The following is a 17,199-nucleotide window of genomic DNA, read 5'->3' on the forward strand; positions in this document are numbered from 1 at the left end:
ATGCCCTCTCTCTCACAGTGAGAAAAATTTTACTTCCAGGAGAAGGAGCATATAAAGGTCAAGTTCTGAACTGGTTTTCTATGACTGCCTCTATCGTAATTCAATAAATATTTACCCAAGAAGCCCATCCCTTCCAGAGGTTGGTAACTATCCTTCCCTGACCTCTTATATCTATAATGTAGATGCTGGGAGCCACCTACAATGCTAAAGAAAGGCAGATAGGACAAAAGCTCCCATTAATGCATTTCCTGCATTAGCCGCCTCAGTTCTGCTTCAACGGAGAGGAATGGAGGTGGTTTACAAATGAAAACAGCACAGTCCCCAGAAGCCCACAAAATATAGTCAAAATGTCACAGCAAATCTTCGCATGCAGTAAAAGGTTTCCCTAAGACACCAGCACTACAATAATAGGCTTACATTGGTCAGTCAACTTCAAGGTCCAGGAGCATGATATAATCCATTCACCTGTTTCCAAGCTTGTCAATTCAGGATCAAAAATGGATCCTGGAAAACTTCCTGACCTTAGGGAGGCTATGGAGCCAGCTGAAGGTGAAACTTAGACAAATGCAGTCCCTCATAATGTACCTCGCACAGATTTAAGAGGTTGGTATCTTTAAAAACCAAAGTTCACATACCTATTGCAACATAACAAACATTTTACCCCAACACGGTGAGCTGTTATCAGGCTTAACATCTGTTTCAGAATCACGACAATCAGACTGTCGCCGCTGGCCAGTCCAGCCCCAGCCACATTATGAGGCAAATGGAGTCTAAATTTTATACTTAAAAATAAAAAAAAAAGCCCTGTGCCAAATTCCCAAACAATTATCCTCTCTTCTGTGACAGCCAGGAATAGGTGCTGGGGGTATATAATACTTCTTTAATGTAGTTGCCTGATAAACTATTATCTTGGTATGAGAATGCAAAAAATATTAAGAGAAACCCTACTTACTTGTCCAATTTAGAGTCAGCTTCTCTCTGGGAGAAAGCTGAGCTTGAATAATCATGGCATAAACAGACAAGCTGGCTGGGGCCCCGACTCTACCTGATCAGAGACTACTACTTAGGGCCGTGTGTTTCATCTTGCAGGGGCTTTGCCCCCTCACCTGTGAAGGGAGGTGTTTTAAATTCTATGGTTTCCGGAGAAGTCAAGAGAGAGACAATATAACATATTCACTGTTGCATTTGGTAAATTCTCTTATAGAAAATCTCATTTTCCTAAATAAGACAACAATGTTAATTAATTCCAGACTTTTTTTGTTTCATTGATCTTCTTGAAGGAACTCTGCCTTAGTGCCTTGACTGCTGAGCTCTCAGGAAATTTTATTATGCAAGATACCCGCCTCCCCCGCCCCCTCCCCTCCCGCCGAAACTCTATCTACTTAATGCTAACTGTTCCCAAGCATCCTATATATGCTTCTCTTCCAGGGGCATAGAATCAATCAAAACTTTAAAAACTGTATCTCCGATAAGTTCAAACATACTAACTTCTACTTAAATGAAGCGTCTTTCCAGGTATATCTGGTAGTAACCTAAGCAAAGAGTTGATGCTTTAATATATGGTTTGGTTGGAGGGCCTGAGTTAAGGTGGTTCATAAATTATCCAATGAAGAGAAGATTCAGACTACAAATGTTTGCCAAGGTCCATAAAAACACGTGGGGCAGCGGGGGAAGAAAAGGAAAAAAATCACAATCAGTTTAAATTTGTAATAAAATTACCTTATATTTGTATAGCTGTTTAGAATTTACCCAGTTTGTAGTTTTAAAACATTTTCAAATCTTGAAGAGGAATGATTAGGTTATATATTTGCAGGTAACTAGGATAATTAAAACACACACACACACACACACACACACACTCAGCAAAGCAAACCATTTAAAGGAAGCAACCTATGTATCTTTCCTCATTCCACATGGCTGGAACAGTACAGCAAATGCTATTATTCTATAATAGCTAACAGTGCAATCATAAGTGAAAATTTGCCTGTTTAATACCAACTTGAGCTGGGTCAAAAGAAACACCTAAAAGAAAACTTGAGTTGTTGAGTGGGAATTGACCGTAGAATACATTCAATTTAAAGGTTTAACCAAAGAAAGAGTAAACGTGACTAGGCAAAGACATTTCTAGAATCCTTAACCATCTCTCAATCTTTATCCAGCCACTGAGGACATACTGTGACGGAAATGCCATGCTCTGCATCACCTCTCCTAAAACTTATTTTCTCTGTTGTGCTTCTACACTATCTGCCTGGAGACACCGAGAAAGATGGGGAAATGGGCTTTACTGTGGGTCCAGGGAACACCTACTGATTTTTACCCCAAGTGAGGACTCTCAAAATGAAAGCAAACAACTGTAGAGAAAAGTAAACACAAAATAAAAGCCTCTGAAGTCCCTTCGAGAACTAATAGGGAGAAAGCAATTCAACTGAAATAGCAACAATCTTTGAACTACTTGAAACAGGCAGCCCAACCTGGCTCAAGATGCAAAACAATGACAGTAGAGTTCTTAGATCAGTCAGTTAAGGAATTGGTGTTAAGTGCCACACATTATTTTTAAGAAAGCAAACAGTGTTTTTTTTCCTCCAACTCTGTCATAGTTTTAGTGTTCATGTAGCTTAAAAATGGTATCATTAAAACAACCTCATACATGGCTATAAGCTCAATTATCAACAGAGGTAGTAAACAAAGGAACTCCTAAGAATAGATTTTAAAATGGATCAAAGTGTGACTGTACATTCAAAACCCTAGAGCCACATAATCATCCCCAAAATGAACTGTTTTAATTTAAAAAAGCTTAAAAAACACAATGACAATGAAGCACTGATGTGCCTTAGGCACAGTCCCAAATCAGTGCTGACTTAAAGCTATGTTCTCTCTTTCCAAGAAAGAGAAAGCAGAGAACAAAGTTCAATCTACAGTGGGAAGGAATGGGAAGGAACAGAAAGAACAAAAAGAAAACCAAAAGGGTGCTTTGCAGCAACCTAGATTATTCTTCGTTTTCAGGCCACACCAGTGGAAATGCTTATTCTTCTTATATGAGTCTTTTCTTCACAACCTTTACTTTTTTAAAACTGCAATCTGCTGAACAAGAGATGCCCACATTTTCACTGGCAGGAGAGCCACTTCTGTGCAGTTTTTGCTTACTCAAGTGTGGGTCCTCCTTCCCTGAAAGTGCAAAGAGAGCAAGCCGACACCTGCAGGGCCCAGAGCCCCAGGACTATTTCAGCTCCACTTGTAGAGCAGGGCGAAGGATTTGCTGCATTTGTGCTTCAAAGATACAGCTCACTTTGGTTGTCCTTCTCAGTTGGCAAACTGTTCATAAAAAGCAAACTTGATCCTCTCTATGTGATGGCAAAGTTTGATGGCAGGGCCCAGTTTTAAGTCCATGCACTCTTGAACGGTGGGAAGGGTAAGGAGCAACAGGGCCTGCCCATCAATTTCCTGTTAAAGCATAAAATACAAATCATCTGTGATGTGCATATGAGTGGCAGCTCGACCATTACAGCCCTGGTTCACTTCGCTTTGTCAAAATCAAAAGTCCCTGTGCTTTTCCTTTCATCACTTTTTTCCTTTACAGAAGTATCACACACTTCCTTTTAAATGCCTCTCATAGTCCTCCATACTAATCAATCTTCAGAATTAGTAATAAAGGGGACTTCCCTGGTGGTCCAGTGGTTAAGAATCCACCTTCCAATGCAGGGGACGCGGGTTCGATCCCTGGTCGGGGAACTAAGATCCCACATGCTGTGGGGCAACTAAGCCCATGCACTGCGACTACTGAGCCTGCATGCTCTGCAGCCCGTGTGCCACAACTACTGAGCCTGTGAGTCACAACTAGAGAGCCTGCGTGCCGTAACTAGAGAGAAGCCTGCATGCCGCACTAATAACTAGAGAGAAGCCTGCATGCCGCAACTAAGACCCAACACAGCCAAATAAATTAAAAAAATAAAAGAATGAGTAATAAAAGTTTTACCAAGGGTAAGAATCCATTCTGCTCTGCAGAAATCCAGTAAATTAACTAGCCTACAGTAACCGGCAACTAAATGTGCCAGAAGAAATACCTTTTTAGAGGACTCTTTCTAAATCTGAAAGAAAATATTACCTATAAACTGCAATGTTTTCCTACTCTGTAACATTCATAAAAGCCTGACCAGCTTTTCAAAGATGTTCCGTTTTGAATCTCCTCAATTATCAAAACAAAATTTATCTCAATATTTAAGGCCACAGACTATTTCTGTTAGAGCCTAACACATTATAGATGTTAATTATTTTTTAAAACAAGCAGATCGTTATTTTGGAAAAGAGGAGGATAATTAAGTATAGCATGCGTAATTTAAAGCTATTTAATAGGGGATGGAAACAAACTCTTAGGAAAAATGAGAATGCAATAATATAATCTGCTTCAACTATGGAGGCAGTCAGATAAGTAACTTTTTATCATAGTTCTACTCCTGAGAAGGGAAATACTTTTTTTTCATTTTGGATAGAAATATTTTTCCTTAGACTTGTAAATAAATTGCTATTACCTCCACAGCCCTCTGCTAAAGAGATACATTACTAAAACCTCAAGGTCTCTGTGATTACCTGGTCTAGGAATATTCTTGCTAAGGGAGCACAGTCGGTGGATCTGATGAACCGCACAACATCCGCCACACTCCACTTCAGGGGGTTACTGTCCAGGTGAAGCCTTTCAGAAACTTCAATCCTTATTTCCTTCATTCCCCACGACAAAAGCAAACCAAATGGTGTTAGAGCTATTTCATTCTAAGAAAGTCTCTACATAAAGTCATAACCCTTTAAGGCAGGATTTAAAGTGGTTTTAGGACATGATTTCTCCCAGCAAGGATGGCAAAGGTCCATACACATTAGGTACTCAAGAAATGTTTGTCTTTTATAATAAGAAATATTAACGGACAAGAATTCATCTCAAAGTTTCAGCACAAATCATTTGGACAATTTAACAGAGAAAAATAGTTTTAAAATCTTCCACTTGTTCCTTGGTTTATTTCAGGTCACTCTCTGGCAGGGTGCAGAAGTAAATGGGCTGGTATTTCTAATAAAAGAAGGCTTAACTAAATTATCAGGAGAAATCGTTTTTAACCACTTCTGTTCACAGACTATATTTAAAAAGCAATCCAGTTTTAAAACACTAACTTAACTGCCATTCTTATAATGCATGTATGTGTTAATACACATGTATGAATCTACCAAACAAAATGGTTTAATCAGAACCAAAAAGATAATTTATTACTACAAAACCACATATATTATGAAAAATATCAAAAGGCAGTTTTCCCTAAACTAAATGACAAGTTACTAATAAACTACCAATGAAACTTTTTTTTACTTAAAACAAGCAGCCATTCTGAGAGAGACTTTCCTCCTGATAAGTAGTTGATCTCCAAATAATCCCTGAAACGCAAGTAAATCACTGAATTTGGGATGTTTTAAAAAAAGACCCAGGAAATTCAACTGAAACCATAGTGAAATAAATGTAACGCCAACATCATTAACGATTAGATTCTAGAGGGAAATTGTCAAGAGAGAAAAAAAGACACTGTAGTTTTAAAACGGGTACCTTTGGTGAAGGAGGTTTATTCTCATCATCAGAAAATGAAAAAGTGCGAAGCTCTCTTTTTCTTCTCTGTCTGTCTGGAGGCAGTGATGTGGATATCTCACTTTGGGTGGGAGAGGAGGAGCATGATTTTTTTTCTGACATTTCTGACTCTTCCTGTAGCTCATCCTGTTGCTCAGATGTACTGCCCTCACTTAGGGAATCATCATCCCCTTCATCTGGGTCATCCTCATCTTCACCTCCACTTCCCTAGAGGACAAGGAGAGAAGTCTCAATGAAATTCAGGACAAATCAGTTCCTGGACCACGAGACCATCTTCCATTGGCCAGAGATCCGAATAGAAAGACCTGCAGGTATTCCTTCTGTCTGTATCATAAAGCAGGGATCTCTTGGCTTCTAGACATTACAGGTACATCATAGATCTCGTACCTGGGGAGAGCCCGCTGGGGTATTATCAACAGATGCAGAGGAGCGTTTCTTCTTATGAACAAAAACATTTTTTCGCCTCTTTCTCCTCTTACTCGCTTTTTTCAGGGCACATGCTAAGTTACTATGCCCACCAGGTGGCCTCCCAATTCTTTTATTTTTCTTCTTTCCATAGTAGTGTGCTAAATGTGAATGACAAAGAAAAACGAAGTAGCTTCATTATTTTTGTGTACCTCAAACCACAAGAGATTCCACTAGCATAGCACAACATGGGTACAGTGTATTTGATTAAGGTTAAATTCCATACAATGGAATAATCTTGACTATAGATTCTGAATATACAGTTTGATTAGTAACTGACAAATGCATAAACCTGAATAATCCTCCCCCTAACAAGATACAGAACATCTCTATTAACCTAGAAAGTTCCCAGGGTCACTTCCTAGTTAGTCCCCCTCACCAGAAATAATCATTATTCTAATTTCCATCACTATAGATTAGTTTTGCCTCATCTAAGGAATCATTCAGTAAATACTCTTTCCAACAAGGCTTCTTTCACTCAGTATAATTTTTTTTTAAGTGTTTCTTCTTTTTTTTTTAATTTTAACTTTTTTTTAATCTTCGGCTGCATTGGGTCTTCGTTGCTGCACGTGGGCTTTCTCTAGTTGCGGTGAGCGGGGGCTACTCTTAGTTGCACGGGCTTCTCGTTGCGGTGGCTTCTCTTGCTGTGGAGCACGGGCTCTAGGCGCACAGGCTTCAGTAGTTGCAGCACGTGGGCTCAGCAGTTACAGCACACAGGCCCTAGAGCATGCGGGCTTCAGTAGTTGTGGCTCACAGGCTCAGTAGTTGCGGCGTGCGGGCTCTAGGGCATGCAGGCTCAGTAGTTGTGGCGTGCAGGCTCAGTAGTTGTGGCGTGCAGGCTCTAGAGCACAGGGTCAGTAGTTGTGGCACGTGGGCTTAGTTGCTCTGTGGCATGTGGGATCCTCCCAGACCAGGGATCAAACCGTGTCCCCTGCATTGGCAGGCAGATTGGCTTCTTAACCACTGCGCCACCAGGGAAGTCCCAGCATAATGTTTTTGAGTTTCATCTATGTTGTGTGTATGAGTAGTACATTTCTTCATATTGATGAAGAGCATACCATTGTATGAATATACCAGTTTATCTATTCTCCTGCTGATGGGCCCCTGGTTGTTTCCAGATTTTGGCAATTATTAAGTTGTAGTGAACATTCTTGTACAAGGCTTTTAGTGGGCAATGTTTTCATCTTCCTTGGGTAAATACCTAGGAATGGAATTGTTGGATCATATGGTGGACATATGATTACCTTTAAAGAGACTGCTAACAGTTTTCCAAAAGGGTTATATAATTTTACACTCCACCAGCAATGTACGAGAGATGTAGCTGCTCTGTACACCTCCGCCAACATGTGGGAATTGTCAGTAATTTTCATTTTAGCCAATCTAGTGGATATACAGTAATTTCTTATCATAGCTTAAATCTGCACTTCCCTGATGACTAATGCTACTGAACACATTTTCATGTACTTATTGGCCATTTGCATATCTTTTTTTGGTGAAGCGTTTATTCAAGTCTTTTATTCACTTTTTAAAATGGTTTTCTCTGTTTATTTAATTTTTTACTGAGATATAATTCACATAACATAAAATCCATCATTTGTACATATTCAACGGTCTTTAGACACAGACTATGAATGAATACACTGTTGTGCAGCCATCACCACTATTGAATACCAGATCATTTTGTTTCTCTTTTTATTTACTTATTTTTAAATTGAGGTAAAAGTCACATAACAAACAACTAAACATATAAAAATGTACAATTTAGTGGTATTAGTGTAGTCACGTTGTACAACTACCAGCTTTCTCTAGTTTCAAAACTCCTCTTTTTATTGAGTTGTGAGAGTTTTTAATCTATGTGGTTTTTTTTTTAAATTTTTATTTATTTATTTATTTATGGCTGTGTTGGGTCTTCGTTTCTGTGCGAGGGCTTTCTCTAGTTGCAGCGAGCGGGGGCCACTCTTCATCGTGGTGCGCGGGCCTCTCACTATCGCGGCCTCTCTTGTTGCGGAGCACAGGCTCCAGACGCGCAGGCTCAGTAGTTGTGGCTCACGGGCCTGGTTGCTCCGCGGCATGTGGGATCTTCCCAGACCCGGGCTCGAACCCGTGTCCCCTGCATTTGCAGGCAGATTCTCAACCACTGCGCCACCAGGGAAGCCCCGAGAGTTTTTAATATATTCTGGAGACAAGTTCTTTGTTGGATATATGTATTAAGAGTATTTTCTCATCTGTGCCCCCTCAGGGATGCCAAAACAAACAAATAAACAGGAATATTTTCTCCAAGACTGTGGATTGTCTTTTCCTTTTTGTAAATAGTATTATTAAGAGAGCAAAAGTTTTAATTTCGGTAATGTTTAATGTATTAGTTTTTCCCTCAGGTTAGTGAATTCTGTGTCCTCTCTAAGCAACCTTTGCCTAGCTCAAGATCTTGAGGATACCTCTTTTGTTTTCTTCTAGAAGCTTTATAGTTTAGCTTTTACATTAGGTCTATGATTAATTACCTTGAATAAATTTTTGTATATAGTGAGGTGGAGCCAAGGAGTTGTTTTTGCATTTTCGATTTGGATATCCAATTGTACCAGTGCCATTTGTTGAAAGAAATTCCTTTCCCATTAAATTTATCATTTTTGTTGAAAATTCTTTAACTATATACGTTTGTCTCTATTTCTGACCCTCTATTCTGTCCTATCACTCTATTTGACTATTCTTTCATAAATACCCCACTTTTGATTACTATAGTTTACGGTAAAACTTGAAGTCAGACAGAATAAGCCCTCCAACTTTACTCTTTTTTTTCAGGATTGTTTTGACTATTTTAGGTCCTTTGTATTTTCATATAAATTTTAGAATATAGAGACAATTCCAAAAATGAAATATACCTAGTTTAGCTCTGAGTTACATATTAAAGTAATATCAAAATATAACATAATTTTTTGCAAAAAATGAATACTAAAGGATATAAATCCATTTGATATCATTCAAATTACTAATTGGGAAAAATTATAAAGAGTCCTAAAATCTAGGCTAATTTCAATTATATCATTGTAAAAAATAAATTCAAGACAAAAAGCATAACATAATCCACATACTTCCAAAGGCTCAAATTGGTGTACTTATACACGTGCTTATATGAACAGTACATTTCACTTAGCCACTAATCATTGCAATTTACTAAACTAAGTGCTGAATCTGACACAATAATAATAAGTTAGACAAACCCGGCTCTTAAGTTTACAATCCAATAAATATAAATAGAAACTAGGTTATATACTCCCATATGGTTTTGTGATTCATATCCTAATTAGAAAACTTGTCAGGCTAAATATGGATCTTGGATCAGCAGCATCACCAGCATCTGGGAGCTTGTTGGGAATGCAGACACTTAGGCCCCAGATACCCACAGGCCTGATGAACCACAACCTCTATTTTAACAAGATCCTCAGATAATTTGCACGCATGATAAAGTTTAAGAGGCCCAAAATTAGAGACCCCCTAAAAGAAATCTTCAAGTTTTACGAGGTAAAATCCACCTCTGTATTAATTCTCCTAAGTGACATCAGGGCTTGTGGGATGTAAGGAAAAGTAGGATCAGAATTTTGTGTTTGGGTAACAATGCCTTGACAAGACTCCAAATTAAACATTTCATTCTGAATGCCTTTTTTTTTTTTTTTTGCAGTTTCACAAAAGAGAGGATAAGCAATGAGAGGCAGCAGGTGTTGTTATGACATACTCCTGCCTCCTGCCCAGCACTCTCACCCCAGTGTCTGCACAGCTAGCTCTCCTGCTTCCTTCACTTTCTTGGCCACCTGTATGAACAGCACCCCACCTGCTAGCCTTCCTCACTCTCCTACTTTGCTTATTTTGCTTCATTTTTCTCCATAGTACTTCTCTCTATTTGTTCACTTGTTTATTATCTATCTCCCACATTAAGATGTAAACTCAATGAGGAAAGGAATTTTTTTCTTTACATTTGTATCCCAGTGCTAGAACAGTGGCAGCACACAGTGGACCCGTAATAAATACATGCAGATTGTATAAACAGATTCCATATCCTATTAGATGCAACAGTTAATTTATATACACTCTGTACATAAAGGTTGGCAAACTAGGGCCTGTAGGCCAAATGTGACCCATGGCCTGTTTTGGTATGGCCCACAAGCTAAAAATAGTATTTACATTTTTAAAAGTGTTCTTTTAAAAAACTAAAATAAAACAAAACAAAAAGAATATGCAAAAGAGATCATATGACCCGTAGCCTAAAATATTATTATCTGGCCCTTTATAGAAAAAGTTTGCGTACCTCTGCTATATCTGAATGTCTGCAAAATAAAAACCTTCCAGGATATGAGATATGGTCAGCTGCTACAGTTAACAAATTTAAAAAACTTGACTCACTATATTTAGTCTTCGTAAGTACAGAGCAGTTCTCTGAACACTTATCCAGAACCATCCGTGGACCAAAGAGATTAGGACAGCACTCCAGTTTGATACAGGTTTGCCGGCAGAATTCAGTCACCCGATCTGCTGTTTTCACTATCTCGACAGTAGCTCGGTAACTCTTTCCTTTGTATCTGCCATTGGAAGACATCAGATACCAAGTTTATTGGGCTAGTGATTACACAGAGAAAAATCAAGTATATTAACAGACCTGAAAAATATTTTTGCTTCTTAGAATATTCTATGTCCCTTACAGTTTGAGGACTCTGAAAACAATGAGGAATTTATATTGTACTTAAATTTATAATCTAGTAAGCTATGACAACTAAAAGCTGACTTTTTAAATTAGCAAAATAAGGTCCCTGCTTTCTGTTCCTATGTTTAAGGTTTTCAAATAATAACTTCTACACTAACCACTAAAAAAAATGTGACTTTCATTAAGTCTTCCTTGACCCTAGAGTAGTGGTTCCATGAGTATGGTCCACAGACCAATATAACCTGCCAACTGTTACCCATCCATGACAAGATGAGGTCAGAAAACAAGAACAAATGTTTTATAAACTTTCACAGTAACTTGCAAAAGTAATTTTATGGCTCTTAAATCTAGTAACAAAAAAGCTGTTCCTGCATTGTATGTCTTCTGAATTCCATATTTTTGTAACTCATTTTTACCATATTTTATAAAAGTATAATAAGATAGCAACTTAAAAAAGAAAACAAACCTGGTCCTTTACCACAAATAGTTGAAGAAGCACTGCCCAAGGGAACATAAGTATCCTAATATTATCCATGGAAGAATCAATTCTGTGACCTGTTAAGCGTGATTAAGAATAAAGGGCAGGGGGGGCTTCCCTGGTGGCACAGTGCTTAAGAATCCGCCTGCCAATGCAGGGGACACGGGTTCGAGCCCTGGTCCGGGAAGATCCCACATGCCTCGGAGCAACTAAGCCTGTGCGCCACAACTACTGAGCCTGCGCTCTAGAGCCCGTGAGCCACAACTACTGAGCCCACGTGCCACAACTACTGAAGCCCGCACGCCTAAAGCCTGTGCTCCGCAACAAGAGAAGCCACCACAATGAGAAGCCCACGCACCACAACAAAGAGTAGCCCCTGCTAGCCACAACTAGAGAAAGCCCGCATGCAGCAATGAAGACCCCTAATGCAGCCAAAAAATAAAAATAAAAATAAAATAAAATTAAAAAAAAGAATAAAGGGCAGGGGAGCCTACTCACTTGGCCTTGAGGACTTCCCCACATCCATGCCACACAGAGTCTTTGTCCAGCTGCAGCTCCCGAAGGACACGACTGGGTTTATAGGCTGCATTGATCAGTAAAGTGAGGACCTGTGCTCCATTTTTAAAGCAGAAATATGGGTTGGGGAGGAGAAAAGCAGACGATTAGAACCTTGCTATTCCCTAGAATGTCACCTAGGTGATTAATTCTAGTCATATTACTTAACAAACATTAACAAAATAATAATACTGAAGATATGACAGTTGACCAAAGTTGCAAATAAGACAGTAATGAGACCCTCTTAAATATTCTAAACATTATGGTCAGGAAGAAATAGGCACCACAAATTTAAAATTACTCTAGCATTTGCTTCCAAATCCTGTCCTAGTCATGGTAAACACAGAAGCTCCGGCCTCCCCAGACACAGCCTCACCACCCTAAGGGCTGATAGGTTTGAAAACCTCACATCTCTTACCCACAGTGCAGCACCCTGCCTGGGAAGCTCAAGTCCAGCAGATGTGTATGTAGTTCTATCACGGTCCCAGGTTAATGCCACACAGCCTCTCAGGCTTAGACTACTCTCATGTTCACTCCTGCATGGTCCTCACGTGGTCTCTGACAGAAGACCTTTCTACACTGACAAGAGGTGAACCTGCCACGTGAAGAACTGCTTAGGTGAATGTTTCCTATGGAGCAAAAATAATTATGTGCCTAGTTCACTGCTCAATACATGAGAAAAGTGAGTCACTTTTGATAAAACCTAGAGTTGTCACACCTACGGCACGCTGATCCTTGTCTGAATGAGTCTACCAGACTGCTGTGAAATTTCTTAAATTCTTTTACTCTAGGCGGGAACCTTACCTCTCTGAGGACCAGGACACAATTCCCAGGTCCCACACATTGAGGCAGCTCAGCGATCCTTCCTTTGTTAAGATATGGCCCTGAGAAGCAACGGTGGTTGAAGTATATCTTTGGACAGCAATATTTTCCATTAATCATAACTGAGAAATGAAGAGAAACAAATATTCAGAACAGAATAGTTTTCTACCCTATGTTTCCAAAGCTGAATTACTGAAGAAAAAAACCAGCATATCCATTACATAAAGCCAGGACTTAACTTATTTTGGAGTTTAACATACTGTCTGAGTGTGAAATACCTTATACTTACAACAAGTCTATTATAGAGCTATCACTCTGCTGAGATCAACAACATCCTGACTTAGTGCAGATTAACTCCTGGTTAATGCAACATTGTTCCAGAGCCCCACACTTCTATCACTACAGGAAGTGGAGGATTTACTTCAAGAACTCATGATGATTCCTGAAGATCAACGACTCAATAATCGATTCTAGAATATTTCTAGACAGTGATGGTAAATATTATCCAGAACTACAGTTTGTCCCCTTAAAACTACCAAACTAGTATGCTGGTAGCCTTTGGTGATGTGGGAGCCCTCCCATCACTGCGATTCCTCAGAGGGATAAAAGCATTCTGTGACCACATCTCTAAGTTCTTTAGGTATTACGGGGTATAACTAGGCCTAGAGAACCCTCTCTTCAACTATTTTTCTGTATGAATACTGTACTCCAATATAAGGTTTTTTTAATCCCCTCATATGAGTAGTTGGCAATTCAGCTACTAAATGTAAAAAAATTCAAGGACACAAAAACATTTTCCATTTTCATATAAAGCAAAGAAAGCTCTTCTGATGGATACTGCCCGTTAATCAAAAGGAAACGAGTGTGTACACTGCCCAGTGTTGATAGAACCCTGAAGTACATAGTGTTCATTCTCTAATTAAGAACCCAGTCTTAGCACAGTGGTCAGCATGTCGGTGCCCACTTCTCCATTTGAACTCTGCCACCCAGATCCTCTCAGGGGATGCTCCCTGCTGCTGGGAATGTTGGGAGTTTACAGCTCTCAGTTGTGAGTCTATCCTGGAATATCTCTCAGTCCAGAACTGCCCCTCAGTAGGAGAGAGCTACCTTGCCCAAGGTCCCACCCTTTGTGAGGTGGGGAGGGAGAAGCAGCTCACTTCCAATAACTGACCAATGAGGGAGTACAAGGGTGTGGCCACCACACCTCTAGGGACACACCACTGAGGGACACTCAGTGGCTATACCAGCTCCAAGGCTCCCTGTGGGACTGGAAGAGACTTCTGTTACAACTGCACTGTGACTCAACTTCTCCCCCTGCCCAGTCCTGCATCTCTTACCCTTCCCAGGAGTGTTTCAAAAAGCACTCCCCAGTGAAACTCCTGCATGCAAATATCAGAGTCTCAGGCTCTGTTTCCAAGGTAACTTGACATATGACAAAACCCAAAGCAAACACATTTTGGCTATGGTCACATGAGATATTAATGTCTTAATTCTTTAGTTTTAGTAGGCATTAGAATGGTCAGTAACACGTCAAAAATAAGGAGTCATGCAGCCCTGATCCTCTATGTATAAATGATGTTATGAAAAGGCAGTGGGTAGAAGAGACAAAAGTGCAGGTTTTGAACTTGAGAAAAATCTGAGTTCCATTTCTGACCCTTCTACTGTAAGCTGTGTGACCTCTTTGAGCTTTGGTTTCCTTTCTTCTCTAGGCATTTACCAAATACCACCCAAATGCCTAATTTGTGCTAAAACACACAGAGCCAAGATGCTACGCATTATACAACCAGCAAAGGAGTGTCAAGAGTAGTTCCAAGGAGCCCTGGTCAAAAGGCTTGGGCCTCCAGCAAGGGTCCTTGTCTAATTTATCAGGCATTGCCTCTGGAACAATCTGTTTTTCAGTGTTTTGTTTTGTTTTTTTTAATTGCAAAATATATATACAAAGTGTGTATATCATAAAAAGGTTTTAAAGAAGAATAAATATCTACCTCTCAACCACCCAGTTTAAAAAAAGAGCACGATCTGAAAAGCCTAAGTTTCTTTATTTAAACTCAGGGATGATACATTGACCTCCAGAGCCTTTAACACTGACAAGTGATCAGTAAATAATGGCTAAAATATTATAATGTCCATTTATAATGGACAGAAATACCAGCCTAAAGATAATTATTAAACTAAATATATCTTAGACAATTATAACTCTTTAAAATCACAATTAAGAGACCCCTCTATAAAGCTACATCCCATAAATCAAAGGTATTGTTTAAGTTATTTTTAGATATAGTCCATTAAAAGAAGCTAAAGGTCGTCTTTTCCTTAAGATTGCACGCACTTATACCTGAGTCTGTGGAGCTCAGCTCCTGATTCTTCAGACCCTCATGGACAGTCCTTGAGGATGGTACTCTGCATCAAGAAAACACAACAAAATACTGAGTTAATTCCTAAGATCAGTAAAATGTGAGGATTAGTTTCCTTCAAATCTAAGAAGAAAACAAATGTGGCAGATTGCAAAATTGGTAACAAAAGGTGCTTCCTCAATTGTACTTTTTTTAGAAACAGCAATTGTTTTAAAAACTATGGACATGTTCTAAGGGGACAACAGTCTGTAGACAGTGCTGTGATACTGCATGTTCCAATGAACTTGCATTCATGTGAGCAACAAATTATAGAATTCCTCGTTGGATTCTTTTTTTTTTTTTAATTTTTTCCCATTTTTTCTTTTTAATTTTATTTATCCATTTATCCATTTATGGCTGTGTTGGGTCTTCGCTTCTGCACGAGGGCTTTCTCCAGCTGTGGCAAGTGGGGGCCACTCTTCATCGCGGTGCGCGGGCCTCTCACTATCGCGGCCTCTCCTGTTGCGGAGCACAGGCTCCAGATGCGCAGGCTCAGCAACTGTGGCTCATGGGCCCAGCCGCTTCGCGGCATGTGGGATCCTCCCAGACCAGGGCTCGAACCCGTGTCCCCTGCATTGTCAGGCAGACCCTCAACCACTGCGCCGCCAGGGAAGCCCCCTTGTTGGATTCTTAAACCACAAGTAAACTACAGATGGTCCCCAATTTACAGTGGTTCTACTTAACGATATTTCCACTTAACGACGGTGCAAGAGCAATATGCATTCAGCAGATACCATACTTTGAATTTTGATCTTTTCCCTGGCTAGTGATATGCGGTACAATCCATGTTCCTGGGCAGCAACCCAGTCAGGCAGGAGATCACAGGGTAAACAATCAATACACTTACAACCTTTCTGTTTTCTGCTTTCAATACAGTAGTCAATAAGTCACATGAGTATTCTTTGTGGTAGATGATTTTGCCCAACTGAAGGTTAATGTATAAGTGTCCTGAGCACATTTAAAGTAGGCTAAGCTACGATGTTTGGTAGGTTAGGTGTGTTAAATGCACTTTTAACTTATGATATTTTCAACTTAAGGTGGGTTTATTGGGACATAATCCCATTATAAATCGAGGAAGATCTGTACTTGTTTTTTTAATAGATGAAGAACAGAGGCATTTTTACATAGGGTCTGTTTCCTTCTATCAGTTTCAAAATTAAAGACAAATTACAAAAACAGAATTACACCATATGCAGCAATCACTGAAAAAGGCTAATTTATCTTTTCAGAATACTTCCTGACTAAACCTTTGGATCAGTCTTGATGACTAAGTCAAGGAAAAATCCAAAGCCAGTTTTTTTGTTATTGCTTTCTCAGTCCTCTAGCTGGGTTAGAATGCTGCAGCCTTTCTCTCCACCTCAATTGTCAGTTTTATTACTCATATAGCCATGAAAGCAGCTATAAATTATACAGAATTTGCTACAGACTGAATTGTGTTCTCTTAAATTCATATGTTGAAGCCCTAATTCCACCCCCACCCCATGTGAGTGTGTTTGGACATAGGCCTTTTAGGCAGTAAATAAGGGTGGGGCTCTAACCCGATAGGATCAGTGGCCTCGTAAGAAGAACAAGAAAGAAAGAACTCCCTTCCTCCTCGCTCCTGCCATGTGAGGACACAGCGTGAAGATGGCTATCTGCAAGCTAGGAAGAGAGCCTTGACCAGGAACCAAATCAGGCTGGTACCTGATCTTAGACTTCCAGCCTCCAGAACTGAGAAATACATTTCTGTTGTTTAAGCCACCAGTCCCTGGTATTTTGTTCTGGTGGCCTGAGCTAAGACAGAATTGAAAACCCAATTTTTAAAAATACGCATGCACACAGAATCCCTTGTATTTTAAAGGCACCACTAATTCTTTGCTTTTCAACAGTGTGTATGAAGGAATGCTACAAAGGGTTTTTTTAAAAAAATATTTATCTGTTTATTTACTTGGCTGCACCGGGTCTTAGTTGCGGCACATGGGATCTTCCTTGCCGCGTGCGGGATCTTTGTTGTGGCATGCGGGATCTAGTTCCCTGACTAGGGATCGAAACCGGGTCCCTTGCATTGGGAGCGCAAAGTCTTAACCACTGGACCACCAGGGAAGTCCCAAAGGGCTTCTTAATGGGAGACAGAAGCACTCCTCTGAGTGTGACTTTTCTTGTAGAGTTGTTGTTTTCTACCTCAAGTTCTTTTCACTGC

General features: G+C 39.8%; 1 protein-coding gene across 2 annotated transcripts in view; it reads right to left on the reverse strand.

The window, feature by feature from the left end:
- Positions 1-1,377: 1,377 nt before the first annotated feature.
- Positions 1,378-17,199, reverse strand: part of SFMBT1 (Scm like with four mbt domains 1) — a 131,835-nt gene continuing 116,013 nt past the window's right edge. For both annotated transcript variants that reach the window (XM_036869199.1, XM_036869198.1), the window contains 8 exons: positions 14,963-15,027; positions 12,610-12,749; positions 11,749-11,858; positions 10,475-10,650; positions 6,005-6,183; positions 5,579-5,824; positions 4,585-4,713; positions 1,378-3,441 (listed from right to left, as the gene is read on the reverse strand). In XM_036869199.1, the coding sequence (XP_036725094.1) occupies positions 3,301-3,441; positions 4,585-4,713; positions 5,579-5,824; positions 6,005-6,183; positions 10,475-10,650; positions 11,749-11,858; positions 12,610-12,749; positions 14,963-15,027 (1,186 nt within the window). In that variant the 3' untranslated portion in view covers positions 1,378-3,300. The remainder of the gene's footprint in view (positions 3,442-4,584; positions 4,714-5,578; positions 5,825-6,004; positions 6,184-10,474; positions 10,651-11,748; positions 11,859-12,609; positions 12,750-14,962; positions 15,028-17,199) is intronic.

The sequence above is a fragment of the Balaenoptera musculus genome, chromosome 11 (assembly GCF_009873245.2).
Source record: "Balaenoptera musculus isolate JJ_BM4_2016_0621 chromosome 11, mBalMus1.pri.v3, whole genome shotgun sequence".
NCBI lineage: Eukaryota > Metazoa > Chordata > Mammalia > Artiodactyla > Balaenopteridae > Balaenoptera > Balaenoptera musculus.